The sequence below is a fragment of the Vidua macroura genome, chromosome 12 (assembly GCF_024509145.1).
Source record: "Vidua macroura isolate BioBank_ID:100142 chromosome 12, ASM2450914v1, whole genome shotgun sequence".
NCBI lineage: Eukaryota > Metazoa > Chordata > Aves > Passeriformes > Viduidae > Vidua > Vidua macroura.
In genome coordinates, this window is record NC_071582.1 from 16186762 (window position 1) to 16210926 (window position 24165).

The 24165-nt window shown below is 45.0% G+C and overlaps 1 protein-coding gene across 1 annotated transcript in view; it reads left to right on the forward strand.

Annotated features, from left to right (window-relative positions):
- SLCO3A1 (solute carrier organic anion transporter family member 3A1) overlaps window positions 1-24123 on the forward strand; it is a 138433-nt gene extending 114310 nt beyond the window's left edge. Inside the window, exons 5-10 of the mRNA XM_053988417.1 lie at window positions 58-222; window positions 2106-2304; window positions 3183-3321; window positions 7623-7798; window positions 10579-10643; window positions 15021-24123. Of these exons, the coding sequence (XP_053844392.1) occupies window positions 58-222; window positions 2106-2304; window positions 3183-3321; window positions 7623-7798; window positions 10579-10643; window positions 15021-15400 (1124 nt within the window). The 3' untranslated portion in view covers window positions 15401-24123. The remainder of the gene's footprint in view (window positions 1-57; window positions 223-2105; window positions 2305-3182; window positions 3322-7622; window positions 7799-10578; window positions 10644-15020) is intronic.
- Window positions 24124-24165: the final 42 nt, after the last annotated feature.

Here is a 24165-nt window from a genome sequence, read left to right on the forward strand (position 1 = left end):
AAGGCACCTCAAGTAAAGTCTACAGAGAAACACCTCTCCCTTTTTCCTTTCTTCTAGTGATCCCCAAAGTGACTAAGCACCTGCTCTCCAACCCCGTGTTCACCTGCATCATCCTGGCAGCCTGCATGGAGATCGCGGTGGTGGCCGGCTTCGCCGCCTTCCTGGGCAAGTACCTGGAGCAGCAGTTCAACCTCACCACCTCATCTGCCAACCAGCTGCTGGGTGAGTAACCACAGGGGACACCAAACCTCTGCCCTCCAAAGGGATTTAAAAGCGTTCAGCGTGGCTGGTAACTGCTGCCAGTCTCGCTGGTTAGGCTGCCCAAAAAGTGACTTGTCTGACATGTGGGGATGTGTCTGTGAGTGAGAGGTTGGCCTTCAGCTGTGCCATGGCTACAGGGCCCACGGCAGACCTCCAGCATCCTTTCTCCACTGCATCCTGCTGCCATCACTTCCCCTGTGGCCCAGCCTGTTGTGTGGGACTCCCAGGACAGGAGAGTCTTTGAGAGCCTTGGATGCAGCAGAAATGGACGGTCTGGTTGCCCAAGACTGCAGTTGCTCTCCAAGTGATAGTGTGGCCCATTGAACTGCTTGTCTCATGGTCTGGTGCCCCACAGTTCTGCAGCCCATCTCAGTCTGGGTTAGGAAGCCCAGTGTCTCCTGTTAGTCACTGCTTTCCCCTTGGCCTGGAAATGACAAGATTGCAATGAGCAGTTCAATACCTGAGTTAGTGCAGCTTGGTCGTCTTTCAAATGTCCCTTCTCTCTGACCATTCCATGCTGCTGTGATTTCACATTCTACATTTCTCAGTGTTCATTTGTTCCCTGTCAGGACACTGATGGCAGAATAGTCATTTATTTTCTGCTGCTGCTCATCCCAGGCAGGCCCAGCCATTTGTTTATGACAGCCCTTCTCAGCAGCACCCAATTAAGATATCTGCAAGTTGATCTTGGACGATCTGCGACCACAGCTCGCCAGATGGGCAGCTGGCAGTGATCTGTCAAAAACTGGGACATCAGGAAGTGGGTGGATCTTCATAGCATAACAAGGAGTTTGCAAGCTGCTCTCCTGACAGTTGTTTATTTCCCTATTAAACTCATTGATATCTTCTGGTTTTGGCTTGGTTTTCCAAAAGAGACAATCCCCTGCAGTCAGCCTTGCTTCCCCCAGCAACCCAGGAATTTGCTAGTGAATTTTAATACGATTTGACAGAAGGCCAGAGGTCTCAAAGTTGTTAGGCTATTCCATCTTCCCTGAAAATTAAAGGCTTGGCAAAGGAAAGTAACTTTACTGTTGACCCAGTGGGAGAAGGGGAAAAGCTGTTTGGTGGGAGCTGGCTGGGCAGTCAGCATGTGAGTGCAGCTGGGTGGCCAGCAAAGAGGGGATCACCCATGAGCTAGAGCACATCCTGCTTCTGAGCTGACAGTGGGAAAGGAGACTTGGATACCTCTGTGTTTCTCACAGCAACTTGCTTAAACAAAGTTGTAATCAGATTTCTCACATGGTGTTTAAGGGAGTCTAGAAATGCCAGGACTGGGATTCTCTTCTAAGCACAGTTCAGGCAGTGAGATCTGGAGTGTAACTGGCAGCAAAGGGATAAAAGGGATCCCAAACAAGCATAGTGTGGTAATTTCTGTCTGTGCTGGAAAGGGAGTCACTTCTGGCAGTGATTTTGCATTTCACAGTTAAAAGAAAATTCTTTTAGGGAGATTTCATATTTTCAAATGCTGCTCCTGCCTAGTCTCTGAAGATCAGATTTCTGTGAGTCACACTGGCAGGGCTCATCCAAAGCCTCCAGACACTTTGGAAAATTCTTTACTTTATTTGCTGCTGCTTAGGTCAGGCTGGGCCAAGCTCAGCAAGTCTGGCATTCCCTCCAGCACGGATGAGAACTGGCAGAAGATCCTGGTTCCTCCATGCAAGGCAGCATGCCTGTTTGCATCTGTTCCTTTTTTTAGGCAACCCCAGCTTGGTGCTACTCCAGCAGTTGGGCATTGCAAGGTTTCCTCATGCCAGCGCACAGATCTGGCTGCTGGAGAGTTCAGCACTGTCACGCTGTCACAGTGTAGTTCCCTGGGCCTTGCTAACCATTTTTTTCTTTTGCAGGGATGACAGCAATCCCGTGTGCATGTCTGGGCATATTCCTGGGTGGCCTCTTGGTGAAGAAGCTCAGCCTGTCTGCTCTGGGAGCCATCAGGATGGCCATGCTGGTGAACCTGGTGTCCACAGCTTGCTACGTGTCATTCCTGTTCCTAGGGTGTGACACAGGACCTGTGGCAGGGGTTACTGTTCCCTATGGAAACAAGTGAGTCCACAGAGAGTTTCAGGGAGCTTTACCAACATAAATCCATGTTAGTGTCCTCAACAGGCAGTGCTGGCCTTCAGACAACCATAGAGCAAGCACAGAGAAGGCAGTGTTGTATGGGCTCTTAGTCTGGGATGTTTCCATGCCACTCACCACTGAGAGAGCTGAGTACCTGCAGATGACAACAGAGTTTCATTAAATTCGAAATTCAGTCAAACTGAATCAAAAAGTGCCAGACCTAAGTCTGTACCTACAGGCACCTCTGTAGCATTGGGTCTGGTTTGTCCTGGCAGTAGGGTACATGCACTGCTCTGTACATTGATTTAAGTGCCTGAGGGGAATCTGTAGAACCAGGTTTTTGATGCCTGGAAATACAGATACGGTGAAGAGAGAGTGTTTTTGGCTGCAGGCTCATTTTAATGTGAGAAGTGAGGCCCACGTAACACTGTTTTGTCCTGCACTCACAGGACTTGGAGGGAGCTATTTGGTATTTTCTTCCTGAGTGCTCCTGTATGCAGTGGCAGCTCTTTAGATGACAACATCAGCCTGTCAGTTGCTTACAGTGTTGCAGAAAAACACAGAGCAATCTCCACAGCATCTCTTTGTGTTTCCTTGAGGATTCTTGTTGAGGTAACAGGACAGCCCAAGCCTTGCATTAGATTCTCTTTTGCAGGGAGATAGTGGCCATGGCATTTCAGTCTTCAAGGAGAGGCTGTAGCCTGGATTTCTTCGAGCTGGAACCAGCTATCCTGCCCACTGCTTTTTTGTAATGTGTTTGCCTTAACTATCCCCCTCAAAGGCATCTCTGTGAGGCAACAATTGGAAAAGCTGTCTGATACCACACTGTCCATTAATTCCTTCCTCTCTTTGTCTTACAGCTCAACTCCAACCTCATCTCTGGACCCATATTCCCCGTGCAATAACAACTGTGAATGCCAAACTGACTCCTTCACTCCAGTGTGTGGGGCAGACGGGGTCACATACTTATCTGCCTGCTTTGCTGGCTGCAGCAGCACGGTGAGTGGCCTTTCCTGGGGACCTCTCGCCTCTAGGAATGGTTCTGGGAGCTCAAGTGAGTGAGGTTCTGCATGTCTGGTAGGGTAGCTCACCTACAGCCAGCAGTGGCTGCACCCCCAAAAGCTGATCTCACACCTCTGGTGGGCCTGAGCCCTGTTGTTTTTTCACTCTGTTCCATAAATGCCCACTCTCTCCAGCAGCAGCTGCCAGGGTCACCCACGGAGCAGGATGGGATCTCACAACCTCCTGCCCTGGTCTTCTCCTCAGCAGGGAAGCAAGGAATGTGATAGGAGATCTGCACAGGTGTCCAGTGGCAGAACACATCCTCTGCAAGAGATTCCTAACCCAGAACAGACCAGCTGAGGAACCAGCTTCTCTTTTATCCTGCCACTTCTCATCTCCCCTCTTCTCCACCTGCCCATGTTTGCCCTGCCCAACCCTTTTAGTCTTTTTCCATTGCTCTTTCCCTGAATCTGCTTCCTAGATAGTTGTGAACAGTTCCTGGTTTTATCCACCCTTGTTTAAGCTTTCCTTTAACTCCACTTGCTTATTTCTCTTTCCTTGCTTTGCTCTGAGGCAGCAGCAAGAGCAGTTGTCAGGGGAGCAGAGTTTCCATCCAAAGACATTCTGCATTTTTCAGTTCTCTCTAAGAGTTTTTTTCCCTTAGAAAACTCTTAAAGACCAAACTATCTCTCTGTAAAGAAGATGTGGGGAATTTTTAACAGTATCTTGAAAGCCAGCTTTTTCATTTTTTGCTGCTGAAATGTTAATGTCATCTGGGGTACACTGAAAATGAGTGCCTGCTGCTCCTTGGGTGGGGACTGGTGGGATCCCTCCATCCTTGCTTGCTGCCTGGGGCTGTGCCTGTGGTGATCACTGCTGTGTGGAGTCTGTGGGAGGTCAGCCTGGTCACAGGGACTGTTTGTGCCTACACATCAGTGCTCACCACATGCAATTATCCCTCCATGGCTTCATCCTTCCTCTTTGAGGAAATACCAAACCTCCCTTCCTGCCCCGGAGACAAAGCACATGTGAGTGCTGCTGAGCAGACACATCTTGTCTCCTCCTTTCCCTCTCCAGCCTCAGAGATGTAGGCATCCCTTTGAAACACCAGTTTTGACCTTTCAGCAGCCCTACAAGGATCTACATCAATGTGTGACACATGAAGGTGTTACCTCCTGCCCTCTTCTTCCTCCTCCTCCCAATAAGTCAGCACCTGAGATGGCTGCAGGATGATTTTAAGAAGAAACCAGCTTGTTTCAGGCCCACAGAATCGTCTCTCACCAGTTCACCAAGCCTTCAGCAAAAGTACAGCTGATGTTGGTGTGTGGCTGCAGCGTGGGAGCGATCTCCTCGCTGTGCAGTGCAGGGCAAAGCTCTGGCTCCTCTGGAAGGAGCATGGTAATGAAAATTCAGCTCTGCCCCTTCAGTCTGCAGCTGCCTGACCTTGTGCTCTGCAAGGCAAAAAACCTCTCAGCAAAAAACTCACTCTCCCTCATGCTTTCTCTTACTCACTCCTTCTTATTTTGCCTTTTTGTTGTCATCCTTGGGGTTCTTCTCATCTCTTTGTTTTGTGGGGGTTTTTTTGCAGTAACATTTTGAACACAAATTGGTGAAGCAATAGCATCTGCTGGAAAGGGCATTATCAAGAATTATGGACCAGTTTGGTCATGCAATGGCCTTGAGGCAAAGCCAAATTGCCAAACCAAGTTTTAAACCCATAATCCAGGTAATGACCTGTCTGGAGGGTCTTGTGAATGTTATGTGCTTGTGATGAGCCAAGGGTTGCTTTTTACTGGGACATAAAATTCTCTGAATGCTTTATTTAACTTTACTACATTTTACGTTTCTGACTGCTTCTCTTCACTTTTCCTCTGTGAACTATTTCTAAAAGCAATGTATAGCTCAGTTATTTTTTTTCTTTTTCATTCCTTCTCTCTTACTGAGGTGATTCCAGAGGTGCACTTGTCCAAAAAGCCATAGGAATGTCAGTGCTGGTAGGCAGAGCTCTGGCACCCCCAAGAACTTTTCTTTCAAGCCATTTCTGGGAGTGACCCTTGCATACCACGTGTTGGACTGTGCATCTTGTTTGTTTGATGCCATTGATTCTCTCAGCGTTTTGGCTGGACACACATGAATTTCAGCCTGGAGTTACTGTGCTGGCACCTCACAGCTTTGCATTGAAATACCAGCCTGTCCCTTCCCTATCAGAGCCAGGGCTTAAAAAATGAGTAATTAAAAACACGGGTAATTTGCATGGATAATCACACCGAAGTCAAGATGCTGTTAAAGGTGTAAACTCTGCATCTGTGTAGCTTCACAGGCACACATAAATCTGGGTGTGCAGGTTGCTGGGCAGCAGAAGGTTCTGATAACAACTGGTTGAATGCAGTGGGGTTGCAGACAAGGGGATCTATAGGAGTTTGGCACAGGTAGCAAAAAAATTTCCTCTCCACAGGACAAAGTTATAACTCCATCTTTGATGTTTCCTTGTTTGATGTCTGTGAGTTGCATACTGTGTCAGTAATAAAAGATCAAAGATCTCCCAGGTAAGGATGAGGTGCAGTGCCAAGCAAGCTGAGGTAGTTGGTACAAACCACTCACACTGCTTCAGGCCAGCACCTTGAAGCAAAGTGGTCAAAAAAGCAGATTGAGGGACAAATTTTCAGGCAATGAAGGTAAGACCTGCCTTGTGCTTTGTAAAAAAATCACACCAGTGGGAGGACATTCTGCCCCACCACTGCCCGAAACAGGTACTTTCTGTCCCTTGATGAGAGCCCATGGGAAATAAACACCCAATTCTCCATGTTTGCTGTGATGGGAATTTTGTCCCAGGGTTATTCAATGCAAGTATATACTTTTCCAGACTTACATGTGTTTTGATCCACAGGGTTGGTGGCTAGAAATGCACTGCAGTCAGAGCCAGGAGCTACAAATTCCTGTTGTCTGTGCAAATACCACCTCAGTGGTGCTAATTGTCACCATTCTGGAGCCTTCAGGTGTCAGCTTCTAACTCACAGCACAGGAATTTGTTATTTTAATTACTGCTTGCCAGTGGGAAGGCACCTGCATGTCTGCTCCAGCTCTCCTAGAGTTCTGCACCACAGTCTCTCTTGTCCTCTGTGCACTTAATTGGAAAAAAAATTATTTGAGTCCTATGCAGAGGAAAGAGATTGGTGTCAGAAAGGTTGGAGTAGTATCCCTGCTGATCCTTATCTTCAGAGGCAGTGAACCAGAAAGTGTGGTTTTGTGTGGTCCTAAGGGGACCCCTTTGGCAGAAAAGCAAAAGAATTTCTGCTTGCACATGGTAGAGGAGAAGGGGAGGAGACTGAGCTGCTTTTCAATATGTTATATTTTATGACGTTACTCCTCATACAAACATGTGACCTGCAAACCCAGCGGGCTTGTGAAGACAAGCCATGAATCATTAATGACTGTTTCTTTCTGTATTCGTTAAGGGATTTCTTGGTAGTATTGTGTGCCTTAATTGCACTGACATCCCCCACTCAGAAATTCAGGAGGGCGAGTTGGAAAATAAGGGGGAAAAAAAAAAGTAAATCCTTAAATCTGTGACTGGCAAACAAAGCTTCTTTTCACATCCTGCACTTGCTGGAGAGATCAAAGCAAAATGCAGTCATTCCACCCTCCTTCTGATCACATATTGATAAAGTTTATCTTGCTTGACTTGAGCTTTTAGCTCAACACAAATCCCTCTGAACCAGATGTCAGTTATTAGCCCTGGAGTGCACTGAAGTCCAGCAGCATCCGTGCTGCCAGGCTGTGGTAGTTCAGCTCTGGGTGAGCTGCAGCACCCATCGTGGGTGGCTCCTTCCCAGGGTTTGAGGTGCTGGAAGCAGGCCCCGAACTGCAGCCAAGGACAGAGCTGCAGATTTACCTGCATTTAACGTACTTCAGTTTAATTACAATACCAAGAGGATGGAGGTAAATAAGAAAGTAATTAGAACCATAATGGGGGAAATCTTCCTTGTCACAGAGACACAAATTGTTTCTTTATTCTCCTCCAAAGAGGTAGGACTCAGTAATAATTTTGTCTCCGTGACATTTATGGGAGAGACTTGAAAGGAGCAGAAGAAAAGAAACAAGCCAAGGGACAGCTTTCCCTTGCTGGCAACATGCATCAGCTCTGATGCTCCTGAAATTCTTTCCAAACCCCCCTCCAACAAGCACTTCGGAGTTATTTAATTGACCATTAGAGGATTAGGCGTTGCTGCTGACAAGCCCTGTTACAGCGATGGGGATCACAGCTCTCCCTTCTCCTGACTCCTTGTGCTCCTCTGCAGAACCTCAGTGGCTGTTCGTGCCTCACCTCGGTCCCTGCCGAAAACGCCACCGTCGTTCCTGGCAAGTGCCCCAGCCCTGGGTGCGAAGAGGCCTTCCTGACATTCCTGTGTGTGATGTGTGTCTGCAGCATGATCGGGGCCATGGCGCAGACTCCATCGGTCATCATCCTCATCAGGTAGGGCTTCAGTCACCATCCTCATCAGGTGGGGCTTCTGTCACCATCCTCATCAGGTGGGGCTTCTGTCACCATCCTCATCAGGTGGGGCTTCAGTCACCATCCTCATCAGGTGGGGCTTCAGTCACCATCCTCATCAGGTGGGGCTTCTGTCACCATCCTCATCAGGTGGGGCTTCTGTCACCATCCTCACCAAGTTGGGCTATCAGTCACCATCCTCATCAGGTGAGGCCACTCTTGGCATGATATCAGGGCTGGAGGGACCCTAGAGCACAGGGGGAGCTGAGGGTCCCACACAGCTCCTGGCCTCTGCCTTTTACACCAAGCTCACTGTCCCAGACGCATGACTTTGAACTGAACCTCCACTCAAGCTGTTTTCTCCCTAAGCCACTTTTTTTTCACTTGGTAGCACCTGGTTTAGCCAGGCATGGCATTTCAGGGCCTGCAGTATGGAGCTGCTAGAGAGAAAACAAAAACTGCTCAAACTCTCCTTTGGTAAAGTGAGGGAGTGAGGTGAAACTGGGCCCCCAAATAGACAAGATTCTATCAGGGATGTTTCAGAGAGTGGTGGCAGGGGTTGTTCTTCTGAGATTAACATGGAAATACACATGTGCATTTTCCAGTCCAGGTAGTAAGGAAGTTACAGCTGCATCGGGAGGGGGACACAATTGCCACCCCATGTTCTCAGCACATAATGACTTAGAGAGAGGCTTAGGCTCACCTTTTGAGATAGTCTGGAGACCATAGAAACCATGGAAAAATGAAAAGCTGTGGCAAAGATTAGCTTTGGTAAATACCTCCCTGAGTGGAGTTCAACTTCTCTCACCCTGGACCAAGTCCAAGAACATAAGGAGCTTGGAAGTCTGAAGGACATGTCTGAGTTAAACCAATGTGAATAGGTGGGCAAAAGTAGCTTATTCAAATAACTGACCTTGTGTTATTTCCAGACATATGGAACACTTCTCCTTATGACATACATATATATCTAAGCCCACATTTATCCAAAATTACTTAGCTGTCCAAGCTGTCACTTACTGAGACTAATAACCAGAGGCATAAATAGCAGATCCATTCTGCTGCCTGGAAAATTCCAATAAAATTCAATCAATAAGGTCTGTATTAGAAACACACTCTTGAGTGGATTTTGGACAGAACAGCTCTGCGAGGGCATGTCTCCCTGCAGGATACAAAATGAGATATTCCACCTACTAGTTCATTTCTCTCTTTGCATCTCCGGTAGCTAAAGGGAAATCAAATTTCTTCATGATAAATATTGTGACAAAAGCAATTTGAAGTTTGAAGAGTTCTTTGTTCAAGGAAGCTGCCAGCACCTTTAGGATACAGCATGGAGACATCTTAGTGTTGCCTTCAAATGCGATAAGCCCAGCACCAGCCAGGAAGAAGAATACCAGGGAAAATTAAACATACTCAGTTCAGAGCTGTAGGAAATAAACAATTCATGCTTCCAGATTTGTAACTTCACTCAGAATCACTGATAGCTACCAAATGTACAGTCGAGAGCTCTGAGCCAGATACCACCTCGTGCTCTCTTGCAACTGCCATCTTCCATTGCTTAAAGAAAGTTGTGGCATATGAATGTGTCCTTGGTGTCCAGAGCAGTGACAAGTGATGCTGGCAGCTCCCATGGTTATTTAAAAATTGACTCAGTGTCTACAAATCAAATGTCTTGTCTTACAAGTCATTTGGTCACTGCTGTCGTCAGTGAGAAAGGGAGATGTCTCCAAGTAGCAATTTTTACTCCAGCCTAAGGTATGGGGATTGACTTTAGTCTTAAATAAAGAAAAGTGGATGGAAGGACACTACCACCAGTTAAAAGCCCACTGTGAATATTCCATGTGATAATCTACTTTTTCATTAAAAAAAAACTTCTAATGCTCTATTTCCTTCATTTCTCACCCAACTGTAGAATCCTATTTGAGCCAACCCATTAACCATTGTAAGATTTTTCCAAGGTCATATAATTCCTGGCATAAAGGCTTTATATATAAAAAATGTGGAGGTCTGCCTGGAAACTGCTGAAATTCATCCCGAGGTCACAGGCTTCACACAGACGTCATGGTGTGGTATAACATGGGCCATGATTGTGTGAGAGGAGGGCAGGTGATCAGAAGGATCTTCTCCTAACTTAAAACCTATCTTAAAAACTGGTTCTGTTTTATCAGTTTCGGCCAATGCCCCTCCAGTGCATTTATACAGAGAACCACCCCTGCCATGAATAGTTTTTTAAAGCACCTTTGAAGGATAACTCTCAATGCAATAGTGGTTGTTCTGCTCATAGCAGAAGACACTTCAAACACTGTCCTCCCAAGATAAAAAAAGTGGCATGCTGATGTCACGTGAATGAAAACTAGTGTTGAGCACTTCCTCACTGAATCACCAGGCTGACTGAACCTTTTGGTCCACCATTCTCCCTCTCTCTCTTGTTCCCAGTGTCTGGGGAGTTTCAGAACCAAAAGTTTTCTCTCTCTCCAGTTCTCAACATCTGGAGCCTTGAAAACTTGATGGGGAGCTTATAAACATCCAATGTCAACATTAGCTGTTGTTATTAATGACTTGGCTAATTCCTGAACCTATCACCAATGCAATTACTTTTGGGGCTGTAGGCAGTTCAGGAGAAGGCAGAAGAAAAGCCCCATTAATGACTTTTTGAAGAGGCTGGTGGCATCCTGGCTGACAGCACAGAATGGCCACAGGGTGTGTTAATCAAAGCAGAACAACAGGAATTGATTTCTCTCTCTCCCTCTCCCTCTTCCCTGCAGAACCGTGAGCCCTGAACTCAAGTCTTACGCTCTGGGGGTGCTTTTCCTGCTGCTCCGGTTGCTAGGTAGGTACAAAGGTTGTGTGTCCTTCTCTCCCAACCTTTTGTTCCCTCTTGGAACACTCCATTTTTAGCATGCAAAAGTTGATTTCTACTCCCTGTAGTGCTGTCATTGTCGTGAGTGGGGTCTGACACATTGGGGTCCAAGCCCTCTCTGTGAGGGATGCCACATCAAGGCTCCTGAAGGCACTTTTCCTGCCATTTGTGTTGTGCTAATGGAAGAAAATGCAGTGTTGCATGAGAAATTACTGTTTCTCCCATGGTCCCACACAACCAGTTTCTCTTCTGTAGCTGTTAATAACGTGTCAGCAGCTCGCAGAATTACTGCTGTACTGCATATTGCTGAAGTAGAGGGATATGGATTTTCACCCTCCTCTGAAGGGCAGGACCTGTGTTACATGGTGAGTTTGCCCCTTCCTTTGGGTGCCTCAGAAATGAAACCAGGAGAATGAGACAAGCTGAGTCCTTGTTTCCTCCTGTGGGTTAATATCCCATTAAGATGCTTATGGCTCCTCCCCTGGACCAGTATGTTCTCCTCATGTATGAATTAAAGGGAACAGACCAGGCTGCTGCTTGTTTCTAGGTGGTTTTTTTCCCCCCTCTGGAAGAGGTGGCTCCTATTTTAAAGCTCTTCTATTTCAGCTCATTAGTCTCAGTGGTTTAGGGCAAAATCCTCTGATACATCATTGTGTGGGACCATCTCATGCCCAGGGTTTCTGCATGTTGTGGGAGTGGAAGTTACTTTTTTTAGCAGGGCACAGAGAGCACCTTCCCTGCATGGCTCCCTTGGTCCCAAAGGAATGAGCTGGAGACTAATGTGCCATCTCTTAGGCTACAGCAAGACACTGGGAAGTACAGGACTGAAAATCCAGCAGTACCAGACACTGCTTTGAATAAGTGGCCTCATTTTTTTTTCTTATTTTTTTAACACCTCATTCCCTGTAAGCTGAACAGGAAATTGTGCTCCCAGACCAGTTTACAGTAAAGCCAATTAGATGTCCATTGATTCTGATGAAGTAACTGCAGCCATACAAAAAGTTCCATCAAGTTCACTTACCCAGAGCTCAGATAACTCAAAGGGAAGTTTCTGGGATGACCCAGGTCAGCTCTGGTTCAAGCCTTGCAAACACAGCATTTTCTTTAGCTGCTGGTGCTGCTCGTGGGTTTTGGCCTGACTTCAGCTGTGACTGGCAGAATGTGGAGTCTCAGGAGGCAAGTGTGCAAGGAGGATGGCTGTGGGCTGTTGTTTCCAAAGGAAAAATACTTGCAGGGAGGGATTTTTAGCTTTTCTTTTTTCCTTTCAAAAGAGAGAAGCCTCCCAAGATAGCAGCATCCTGAATTCCTCTAAAACCAAGCTTAGTTATGTATGCTTAAGTTGAACAGATTTCTTTTTTTCATTCCAGTAAAGAAGCCATAGTGAGAATTTAAATTCAAATCTTTATATGTTGCTCTGTCACTAAGGGATTCCCATGAAATAAGACAATACATCCTGAAGCATATCAGCAATGTAGCTGGAACGCACAGAAAATGAAGAGAAAGATACTTTTCCATATGAGCAAGGGTATCCAAATTGTGCCTCTATCAACCTGAGGTTTGAGAATAGCTTTAGTGATTTATTTTAAAAGCTTTTCAGTTCACCTTTAAGCTTTGACTTAAGAAGACAGCGATAATAGCTGCTTCTTACACCAAAGGAGAGAATTAAATGCAAGAGGTATGAGACCCGAAGGTGCAGTCGTAGCTAATAGATTTCAGTAAGACAGAAGCACCTTTTTTTATGCAGTCCTACCGTTTCTGCTATGAAATATATATATATATATATATCTCAGAAATTTTTGCAACATTTTGCAGTAAGAGGTAGAACATGATTGACTCTCTTTAATATTCAGTGGAATAACATGAAACATGACTGAATTCTCACAGTATCCTCCTGCATATATTATCTCATTTCATAGGAATTCTGCTGTGAGAGAGCAGCCTAACAGTGTCTTCATATAAAAGCATTACTGCAGTTTCCCAGAGAAGAGAGTAAAGCAGTGCCATTGGAGCCAAAGGTTCAGAATGGAATTGTCTGGAATGGCAAAGAATTTCAGGCCTTTAAGATTCTGGATGCACTTTTTGTGGGTGGTGTTCACCATGCATCCTGGAAGAGCCCCTGCTTATCAGGGCACTTCCTTAGATTTTTTTTCCTCCAAGCTTATGTTGTTTGCCTCTTACTCTAACATGACAAAACTCCACAGTGCTTCACTCTCAGGAGGAGTTTTGGTGTGCAGTGCAACTGCTCAGCTCCCTCATCTCAGGGGTTCTGAGCACCAACTTGCTCCTGTGAGTCTCTTGTTCTCTCCTCTGCTAAAAGCAACCTGAAATACTCACTGGTTGCCGAAGGTTTCTCCACAAGACTGCATTGATATGGGAGTAGCTTTGGAGTTCAAGGGAGACAGGTCCTTCCTCAAGTCTTATGAGGAGCACTTTCCAGGCCAAATTATTGTGGACACCAGGCTGAAGCCAGCAGGTGGGGATGGCAGCTCTCTCTGAAGTTCAGCCTGCACGTCTCCAAAGCTTTGTGTCGACATCTCTCAGCACATTAACAAGTAGGGACTCACACCTCAAAATTATGATCCAAATGTGGTTTTCTGTTATTACAGAAAGAATGTGGCTCCTCAGTCACTGCCAGATCCGGATATTACTCCTGAGGTGCCATCCAGTAGCACTGGGCACACAAACTGCAGTCAGCAGCACAGCCTCTTGCTTCTTTGTGGCCGGAGCGTGTGGTTGTTCACACGTTTCAACTAAAAAAGTGTCTTGTAACTTAGAAGCAGAACCAGCCCTGCCTGGATTTTCCAGTCATTGAAATGATAAACAAAGAGCTGGTGCTGATATTTTTTTTTCCAGAACATAGATAGGTTTTTAGATATGATGACTGGAACTAGTATTTCTAACAAACAGATTGTCTTGCTTTTTTATCATCTGGTTTTATTTACTACATTTGTGCTATTAATGACTGGTTCAAATGAGTACCAAAAGCCCATATAGCCTTCCTTAATTCCTGCATTTATCAACATATAAAGAAGATCAAACAAAATCTGCAGAGCTCCAGTCATCAAGAAAATAAAATGAAGAGATCTCAGTTACCACAGAGAACAGTGAAGACAACCAATTTATTTGTAGTCTTAGGATACATGTCATGAATGTCACTACTTTGCTCGTGACAAGCTGAAGGAAGGTATCTTTTTTAAGCCTGGAAATCCAGGTTAATGATGAAACTGGATCCAAGATTAAACACTTTCCTGTCTAAAAACTGCAGTCCTTGTGTCTGCTGTCACAGGTATTTATAGAGTCTCAGGCATCACAGCACCTACGGATGCAGTGATACTGTCAGGGGGGTGTTGTGCCTGCCTGCTGTTGGATTTCAGTAGATGCACTGCTCTCCTCTGCTCACTGTCTTAACCCACAGCAGTGACTTTATCAATCAGGGCATTTTTCAGGGTTTATCTGCTTCTTGCCTCTGCCTGTAAATACAGCAGAAGGTAGAGAAATGGTTACAATATGTAGAATGTTCACATTTCTTCCCAGTGCTGCACACTCTGGCTGGGGAGCGCAGAGCTGGAACGTGGATATCCTAATCACCATCAGACTAATGGGAAATGGGGGGTTGCTGCAGTGTCCCTGCAGCATGAGGGAAAGTAGACAAGAAAAGCATTTCTTCTATTAGTTAAATGAGATTGGAGTGATTACTTTGCTTGAAGATTGCAGCTCTTCTGCAAACTATGATTGAGAAACACTCATTGGTAGTTAGCTGCAGTGGCTGTGGGAGAATCCTGCTGTGATATTTCATTTAATGGCACTCTGAAATTTTCCCTTCTTTTCAGATGGCATCTTTGACATCTATTAGAGGCTATTGTTTCTTTTCCTTAGATTCAGAGAAAACCTTTTGCTATGTCAGGGTACGGTCCAAAACTGGATCTCAGTGCCAAGGCTGATTTTAGGTGCTGAACTGGAATGCTATGCTTCAGGTGATCACCCTAAAGTGCAGAATTGACAGCTTCTAGAGAATGAGCTGCAAGGCTGTCCTCCTCCTCTTTCATTTACCCTCCACTTAGTCTCGTTAGGCAAACAAGAAGCTTAATAAAAGCCACTCAAACTTGAATAAAATCCTTGCTGCATGTTGATATCAGCAGGAATCTCTTCTGTAGATGTTAAGTCCAAGCTAAAAGCTCATCCACAAACTTCATTCAGGTTGATTTAGAACTTCAAAAATTAGAATCACAGGCTGCAGCTGGGACTATTAGCCTTGATAAAGTACCCTCTTTCCACTCACTGCAGTCACGTCCTCTCTCTTTATCACAGGGATGATAAAAGCATGATTTGTCTCTCTTATTTTGGCAGGTTTTATCCCACCTCCACTGATCTTCGGGGCCGGGATTGACTCCACGTGTCTGTTCTGGAGCACATTCTGTGGCGAGCAAGGAGCCTGTGCACTGTATGACAACGTGGTCTACAGATACCTGTATGTCAGCATTGCTATCGCCCTCAAGTCCTTTGCATTCATCCTGTACACAACCACCTGGCAGTGCTTGAGGAAAAACTATAAAAGATACATCAAGAACCACGAAGGTGGTCTCAGCACTAGTGAGTTTTTTGCCTCTACTCTCACCCTAGACAATCTGGGGCGGGACTCGGTGCCCCAAAATCAACCACATAGGACAAAATTTATCTATAACCTTGAAGATCATGAGTGGTGTGAAAACATGGAGTCTGTTTTATAGTGACTGTGGAGGAGTGAACTATATTAATAATACAAGGGTCCTTTTTAATAGAAACAAGGAGAGAGCACGAACGGAAGAAGAAACAACTGCAAAACAGCAACGGCAACACAGGAAACTTTTGTCTTTTTCTCAAAGTCAGACCCAGCCAGGATTCTTGAGAACAGCATCTTTTAATGGGATCACTTGTGACATCCTGTGGGGTGATGGAGAAAGCAGGGAGCCCTTGTGGCTGGGTACCAGCCCCTTTTGGTGACAGTACGAGCTTCCGAGGAGGGCACCTGCAGAGGTTCAGCAGAGAGTTGGGCACGAGGCGTAGAGAAAGCAAGGTGATAACAGCAAGCTGATAACAGCAAGGTGATAACAGCAATAGGTTCTTTCCCAGTTGAGATAGGGTGTGTGGAGCCCTGCAGGGCTGGCCAGGCTGGGTGCTGCTCCAACCTGCTGCATCCTCGATGGCAAAGAGGGAGCGGTGCTGGAGTCCTTCCACCAGTCACACTCTGTCACCAGCCACGAGTCCACAATAAATTCCTTGAAAGCTGCTGGAAACCTTCCCAGTGGGGAGCAATGCTGTCAGGGGTATCCAAGTCCTTCCAGGCAAGGCTTATTCGCAGATTGCAGCTTCGTGGCTGTCTGTGAATAACCGTGCTCAGATCTCAAACCCAGTAGAGTTCAAGACATTTGCTCACACTTGCCAAACATGCTGTCATTTTTAAAGGGGGATGAGTTCCAAATACTTATCTGTGTAGTCCTCTAATAAGATGTTTTTTGAAATTATTTTTGAGTATATGTTAACCCTTAAATCGCTGACACTTTTCCATGAGGAGGTTTTATTTATGCCAGTTTGGGGAAGGATCCTGTTTAATTCACCAAAACTTAATGTGACTCAAGGGGTTTGTTTAATCCTCTGCATTTTTTATCCATACGCCTTCATTCTAATATGCTACCAAGCCAATGAAGACACATAATATGTTTTTAAAAAAGAGAATGAATGCACTGTGTCTCTATAAAAACAATTGTCTGTTGGAGAATTATAGATAATATGATGATTTACATAATATAGTTTTTTCATATTCTATGTGACTCAGTGAATACATATATATGTGGAGAGGCTGTTGATGTTCTCTCCAGTTTTTAAAGATATATATATATAATTTGCAATCTAGAAATTGTGTGGTGGATGTTTTCTTTAAAGCGTGTGTGTGTGTGTGTGTGTGTGCATGTACAAGATGAGAGGAATACTGACCTTAATCCTTCAACCCTCACAATTGGTGTTTTATTTTTCACCTGAGAAATTCCACTGACTTTCAGTGGAAGCCATGTGAGGAAGATGGAATAATCTCTCCTGGATGCCACATTTTGTTCCTACATGTGGGAATAGTGTCCCTCTGGAAGGTTGGGTTATGGGAGCAGAGGCTGGCCAGCATTGAGCAACTCAAACTTCCATTCAGCTCCCCACAAAGCATCCATGCAGGAGCAGATTTGGCTTGGCTCCTGCAGTGCAGTCTTACCTAAACCTGCAAAAACCATGGGGAAACTCTCATCACAAGAAACGTGGGGGTCAGGCTCATTTTTTATGCACATTTTTGTTTTCCAAAACATTCCTGCTGGGAAGCAATGCAAATTGGTGGATTTGATAAGTTTTTTTTTCCCAGGAACCAGACTTGTTTCCTATGGACTAAATGTCAGAAGGGCTTTAAGGGTTAGCATCATAATTAAAAGTTCCTTTTTTGTGTGAATTTTGAAGCTGTTGTGAACTTGAGGATGTTTAGAGGAGTAACCTGGCATGTTGACTCAAATGCTGGATGTCACTTCCATGCAGGTGGCAGAGGGGCTGATCTTCCCCAAGCCCTTGTCCATTGCTGCAGTGGGCAGCCCAGAGCTGGCACAATTACAGAGGGTTGATAACTTGTCACTCATGTTCAGCACCTTTTTAGCAGACTTTGCTCTTATCCAGGCTTTGCAACATGGGTGTAGAATATCAAACTGCTTCCACTTGATTGACTTTACATGTGTGCTTGCAACTTATGCTCAGAATTACATGTTCAGCAACAGGGCAGGAAAAAAGGGTGTATCAAATAAACTCAATTGTGCCAAATACTCAACAGATATTGTAATTGCAGATATTTAATTCTTGGGTTTCAGCCATGTTAAGAATCACTCAATTGATGAAGGAGTTTAGGGAAAAAAAGTACTAAGCTATGCAGTGCCATTGTTACGTTGGGTGGTAAATGATGCTTTTTAGACCATTACATTGGTTTAGTATATCCTATCTGCTAAAATAGAGATACTGCATCCATAAAGCAATGAATTCAAAAAAGGCACAGGGTGCATAACTGTCTCATAAAATATATATAATTGTCGAGTATAAGCCTCTGAAATCATTCTGTACAGTTCTCTTCGTTCTGCAGATTTATTACTTAGACTGCTGTCTTTCCAAATGTTAGCTCATAATTTTATACTATACACACACTTTCAGACTCAAACACAAATGTCACAGAATAGAACCTTTCTAAAAGCCTGATTGCTTGAAATTTCATAACCCCTTTCACAATTTCATGATTTTCCCCTCTGAAAGTCCAAGGTGAAGGAGAATAGCATGCTGATTGATATGATGTAAAACAAACTCCCAGTGTTCATGAGCTGTGGTTTGTTGCTACAGTCAAAAGTCTCCCTTGACCAGAGTTATAGAAACAGGATTCCAGGGCACATAACATTTTCATTTTTGTTTTTCTTTACTTTTTCTATTTGATCTCTCCTCTTAGTATGTGTGGGAGATGCAGTTGAATGGGGTTACTTATGTTATTTTTAAGCTGTAACTTGAATTTCCTGCATGATTGTTACTTTATTTCTTTTGATAATGGCACTCTTGAAAATCTTTTCCCCCATCCCACTCTTTTCTTTTTTTTCCCCCCAGGGTTAGGTCTGATGCCTTCATCATGAAGGGCTTTGCTGTCAGTGCTTTGGTACAGATACAAGAATAGAGCTTTAGTTGAAAGAAAATACACAGACCAAACCCTTCATCCACACCAGAAGGCATTTTGGTTTTTTCTGATTTCCGAACCACAAGCCATTTTTGCCTACAACCCAATTTTTGTTACAGAATAACAAAAGAAGAGTGTCAGACATCCTCCTTCTTCCCAAACTGCTTAATGGGCCTTCACCTGTCAGCACTTCACGTCCATCCTGCAACTGCCTTAACCATGCAGGAAACTTAAAAAACAAGGATGGAGTTAGAAAAATGCCTATTCCCAGGAGCAGAAACAGGGGCATGCTCTGAGCTGTGTGGTCCAGATCCAATGGCGGAAATTGTTTCTTCATATTCAAGGGCATTGAAATTCAGGGGTTTGTTGAGGCCTCAGTCTCAGCAGAAATGTTCTTTTTGGCATTTCCAAGCACTGTGTTCCCCATGTGGCTGTCTGCTAAGGAATGAGATGTTTGGAAAAACAAACTGCTTGAGATTCTGCAGTCTCTCTGGGATTGACCAGTTGCCTTGCATGACTTCAGGTTGGGGTTTCCTTTCCCTTGCTCAGATACCACTTTGGAATAGCCCCAGTGGAATCAAAAGGGGACCCCAATCTAAAATTGGTGCAGATGACACTGGAATTGTTTTCTTTGCATCCTTGTTAACAAGGTGATGCATTTCCAGAATCTTCTTTTAATACAGATAGAAATCATCCATTTTTCTGACTTTACCCAGCACATCTTGGATGTAGAGTGGGACTGAAAAGTCCATCACTTGAATTATCACTTGAATATCACAAACCTTCCATTCTTGGCAATTCAGCTAACAGGGACCTCCCTCTGCCATTCCCCTCTGAGATGCACTAAACTCCTCGGTGCTGCTGCTGCTGATCATCGTGGTTGGGTCTCACCTTGCTCAGAAGGTGAGAAGGGAAAGATGCAGAGAGGAATTACCTTCCATTATCTGACTTAGCTACACTTGAAAATGCTTCCAAATTGAACTGATGGTCTGCAGACATTTAGAAAGTGATTGGAGTATTTCCAAATGGCTGGGATGCATTTACTTCTTTTGTCTTGCAAAAAAAAAAAAAAAAAAAAAAAAAAAAAAAAAAAAAAAAAAAATTAAGGGAATTAATGTGATTTGAACCCCCTCCTATCCCCATCAGAGTTTCATGTTCATCACATTGCAGTGGAGGCAATGCGCTTAAGGTTCACTTTTGTGTCTCAGACAGACTCATTTTTTTTCTCTCAGTAAATGAGGTCCTGGGACACAGAAAGGCAACTCCATCTCACAACCAGCAGTTTCACTCCACAGCCAGCCCACAACAACCTGAAGCCTACCAGCACTGTGAAGCTTTAGCCCCCAGGTCAGCCACAGCTGTTGCTGCCATATGAGAGTTTGTCACAGCTGTGTGTGTTTGGCTTGGTATTTTCTTCATATTTAGGCATTCTTGGTGTGATGTTTGCTATATTCTTGGCAGGTGATATGGGGAATTGTCAGTATAAAAGACACGTGCAAATGCTTCACTGGACTGATGTGATAACAGCTTTGTTTCTTTATTCACAAGGGTTTCCAGACTTACTCCTGCTCTGCCTTTAAATGCAGCTGTGCTCATCTATCCCCCTAATTTCATGTGAACTCTGTTTGCAGACAGGAGCAGGTTTGTTGTTGTTCTCTCTCTAGATCTGATTAACGTGTGCAAAGCTCACAAGCTTGCTGTGCATAGGGCAGAGCACCCCTGATTACAAGCAATAATACTGACCTGCTCTCATTTGCAATAGGGCTTCTGGCTTTTCTTTCCTAAATGTGGGTTCACCTCTCCCAGCATCCCACACTGCTGCTGTGCCTCACCTGTTTTGTTGGCAGCCAAGATAGAAGTGGTGGGAATATAGGCAGCAGTTTACTAAGATGGGAACCTTTGGTGTGAGCCAGTTCAGCCATGCTTATCTGATGGTGGACACTGATCCGAGGAGGAAAGGACATTGTAACTGAGCCACTCAGTGTCTGTGAAAGGATTATCCACCCTTCTGTGCTCCTGGATAGCCCTACCTCCACCAGACCCATGGTTTGTGGGTGTTTTCTTCCAATCTGACCATCAGCTTCCTTTCCCTAGCCACAGTTCTTCCTTCCCCCCATGGCAAAGCACAGCTTGGCTCTGCCAAGTCAATACAAGGTATCCAGAGTTACTGGGAGGCATTTAAATTTGCCTGGGATGCCAGCAAGTCTCACTTAGTTTTACATATGTTCAAAATGTTATAGTTTGTTCTTCTTATATCCCCTAAAATCTATAACTTCTGGGCTGCAAATGATGTTTTCTATCATTCCACTGACATTTCTAGCCAATTTGAGTCTTAATACAATTGCTTTGCTGAAAAATGGCCTCTCAGCAGTTCTTAGACATGAGGTACTCCTTTATTAACTAGTGATGCCAAGTAAAATCTGTGTCCATTGTCTGTTCCCTGAATTCAGGGGAGCAGAAGGAGGCTGTGCCTGCCCAGAAGCAATACTGATGTTTCCTGGGGCAGAGTGTGAACATGGACTGCTTTTCTTTCAGCTTCAGTGTTGCCTTGGCTGCTTCGCTCTGAGCAAAGTCCAAAAAGACACAGGAAATTCAGGAGAAGCCACGTGGACAGAGCAGTCCATTTAGATGGCTGCCAGAGTAGGACTTCAGGATGTTTGTAATGTTGATGTCGTTTTGCTTGTCAAAGCTTTGCTTCAATCTCTATTTGTTTGATGAATGGCGTGACCCCAGGGATGGGGTCTTTGGGATGGGATGAGTTTGTGATGTTTCCCCCATTTATTCAGATTAAGTGTGGCAGAGCAGGGTGTCCAACCCTGAGAAGAAAAAGCTTTGTCATACCCTGAACAGTTTGTAGTGCTGGACTTGTTCTGCACGAAGTTGGTATCTGCATATAGCAAGAAGCAATAAGAAACTTGTCAGCTGCAACTCGGCAAATAATTTATAGCAACTTCACACATTAATTCTCCCTTTTATTTCTTCCTTGCAAATTGCTGAGAAAACCAAGAAAATGCCTCCAGTGTATGTGCAAGGTCGTTTCTGCATATCATCTGTGGTCTGGAGAAGTTGGAAAAGCTTTCTTATAATTCACACACAGGGATTTGTTCTGGATGGACATAAAACTCAAAGGGGTTATTTCTGCTCCCTGAGTTCCCTAAGCTGGAATTTTCTCATCAGTAAAAATATTTAGTTCAAAAGTATGTGATTAGGAATTGACTAAGAGGATCCTTGCTCAGTGTCAGTGGGCTGAGCGCCGCTGGACACACCATGCTCCAGGACAGCCAGAGTGCTGGCTTCCAACTCACAGTCCATTTCCCAGGAAAAATTTCTCAAAAATTCTTGAAATTCTCAGCCTCTCCCAGTATTCCTACTGGTTAAAGCACTCATTTGAGTAATTGCTGAGAGCAAGCACGAGAAGGGTATGAACCCAGACAGAAAGGAATTGGTATTGAGGTGAAGCAGGTGCTGTAAATTTTATTTGCGATGTTTGCACAGCTCCTGGATCAGAAGCAGAAACCTCTTGGGCATCAAGAGAGTTGCATATGGCCTAATATATCTTAGTTCTTCCCAAATGAATTGCCCGTGGGTGGGACAGCAAAAGGCATCTTTCTCTGCCACGGATGTCTCAGCCCCCAAAACCCGTTCTCTCTTGCAGTATGGCATCGCACAAACAGCAGTGCATTTACCCTCAGTGCAAACAGTGCTGTGTTTTTGGTGCCTCACAACTCTTAACTGTGAACTTGGAAGGAAGAAATGAGCCCTGTTCTTCACCCGTGACACTTCCTGCCCGATCAGAGGAGGAGGATGATCCCTCTTGGAGACTCACAGCCCTTTTCCTAAAGTCTTACTGCAGCAGGACCAAATGGTGCTCTGTGATCACCATGGGTGGCCTATTCCCTGTGCTAGGGGTCTGTAGCTCAGCTACAGCCCCACGTTGCCTTCACAGTGTTTTGGTGCAAAGCACGGTGAGGAGGCTGCACATGACTGCCCCTGACAAGTGCTAAGGTCTGCCAGTGGTCTGTGACCACCAAAGTTTTGGAGTCTCCATGTTAGCACGTGAAAGCAGCTTCCCTCACCTGCTTTTGGGGAAGAGCCATCCCAGAGCAGGTTCAGAGGGAAACTGGAGCAGCGCTGGGACCGCACAACAGGGAGCTCACATCCGTAGGGAGGAGGGGTGGGATGGAGCAGAGGGAGAGCTGTGACATTTTAAAACCCATAGTGCCTACCACTGCAAATGGAACGCTGTATTGTATTATATTATACGTGACTACCGTGTAAATAAAGTACAATAAATGTGGTGTTCGTTAGGATTTTGATACAAGTCAAATGCAGTCTGCAGAAATGGTTTATTCCCTGCTGTATGTACTTATATCGCATTCCAGGCACGGGGACATTCAGAGTCGTGTGAGCTAACAATGCATAAATGGCATTAGATGGGGCATGTTTGCAGTAAGGCTGTTCTAAAATTCCTTGTGCCCTGTGCAGGTGAGACACGAGCACCATCTGAAATCAGAGGAGAGGCAGTGGGGCAGTTTGCACAGGTAGGAGGAGAGCAGCTCTTGATGTGGTTCATGAGCAGAAGAGACTGCCCAGCCAGTGCTTGGCCATGCCTCATTCCTGGTGGAGAAACAGCCAGGTTTCAGTGGCTGATCTCTCTTTCTTTGTTTTGCTGCTGGAGAGCTTGACCAGTAGCACATGCCCTGCCTGTGTAACCTGGTTATTCCCCATGCCTGACAGCCCTTAGTGGCAGCTACAGATGAGCAAACTCAAGAGCTTAAAATTCATAGCATATAGGGTAAGAAGTTCTTGACCAGCTGGCTCCTCTGTGTCTCTGACAGAGATTGAGGGGCTTGGGGTTTTGGCTAGTATTAGGAACCTACTTTATTCTTTAACTCACTCCCTCATCCATCCTTCTCATTCTCCATGGTGTAAATAAAGAAAATAACACACACACGAAGCAGGCCTGCCATGTGCCCTCCAAATCCTGATGCATCTCTTAACTGGGTTGTTGGTGGGAGTTTCTCTGGGCTTCAGCAGCTCAGGACTTCTCTGACAAGTGTTTGCAGCTGGTGTGTGGATGCAGTCTTCCATCAGTGCATGAAGGGTGCTTCCACACTGATTGTCTTGTTGGAGACCATGAACCCCATGCAGTTTGTCACACCTGTGCTTGAAACTCACCTGCAGAGCTCTGTGCAGGGTCCACAGCTCTGGAGGAGTATTTACCTGCCTCTGCAGCAGACCAGTCCATGGTGTTTGTCCCTCAGGCCATTGCTGTCCTTCACAGTCACCTGGGCAGAGCAGCATTTGTGGGCTGTGGAGAAGGTCCTTCCTGCACAGAACATCTCCACAAATAAGTCTGTAGCACTGCGGGACCTGGATGAGCCCACGTGCCACTGCCCCTTCACAGGCTGGGGGTTACTGTTTTCCTGCAGTGCCCAAGGGAAAGTGGTCCTCAGAAAGGTCTTTGAACTGTGCTGGTAATTTGACTGCTGGTAATTTTTCAGATGTTTAGCAGCACTTCCAAAATAAACCAAAACCTGGTTTGGAAAAGGAAATGTTTCACTGTACAATTGACTTAAAAAAAAAAAAAAAAAGAGAAGCCACATGCTCGATATATTTTGAATACTGTGTTCTGTATTTTTGCAGCTTATATTTTCCAGATGAGCAGTTTAGAAATATGTGATGTGAAATACATACTGTAAGTTTGCTGTAAATGATATTAAAAACACTATTTTCATTGTTGTCCTGTTTCTCTGGATGATCTCTTTGGTTCTCCCAGGTTGG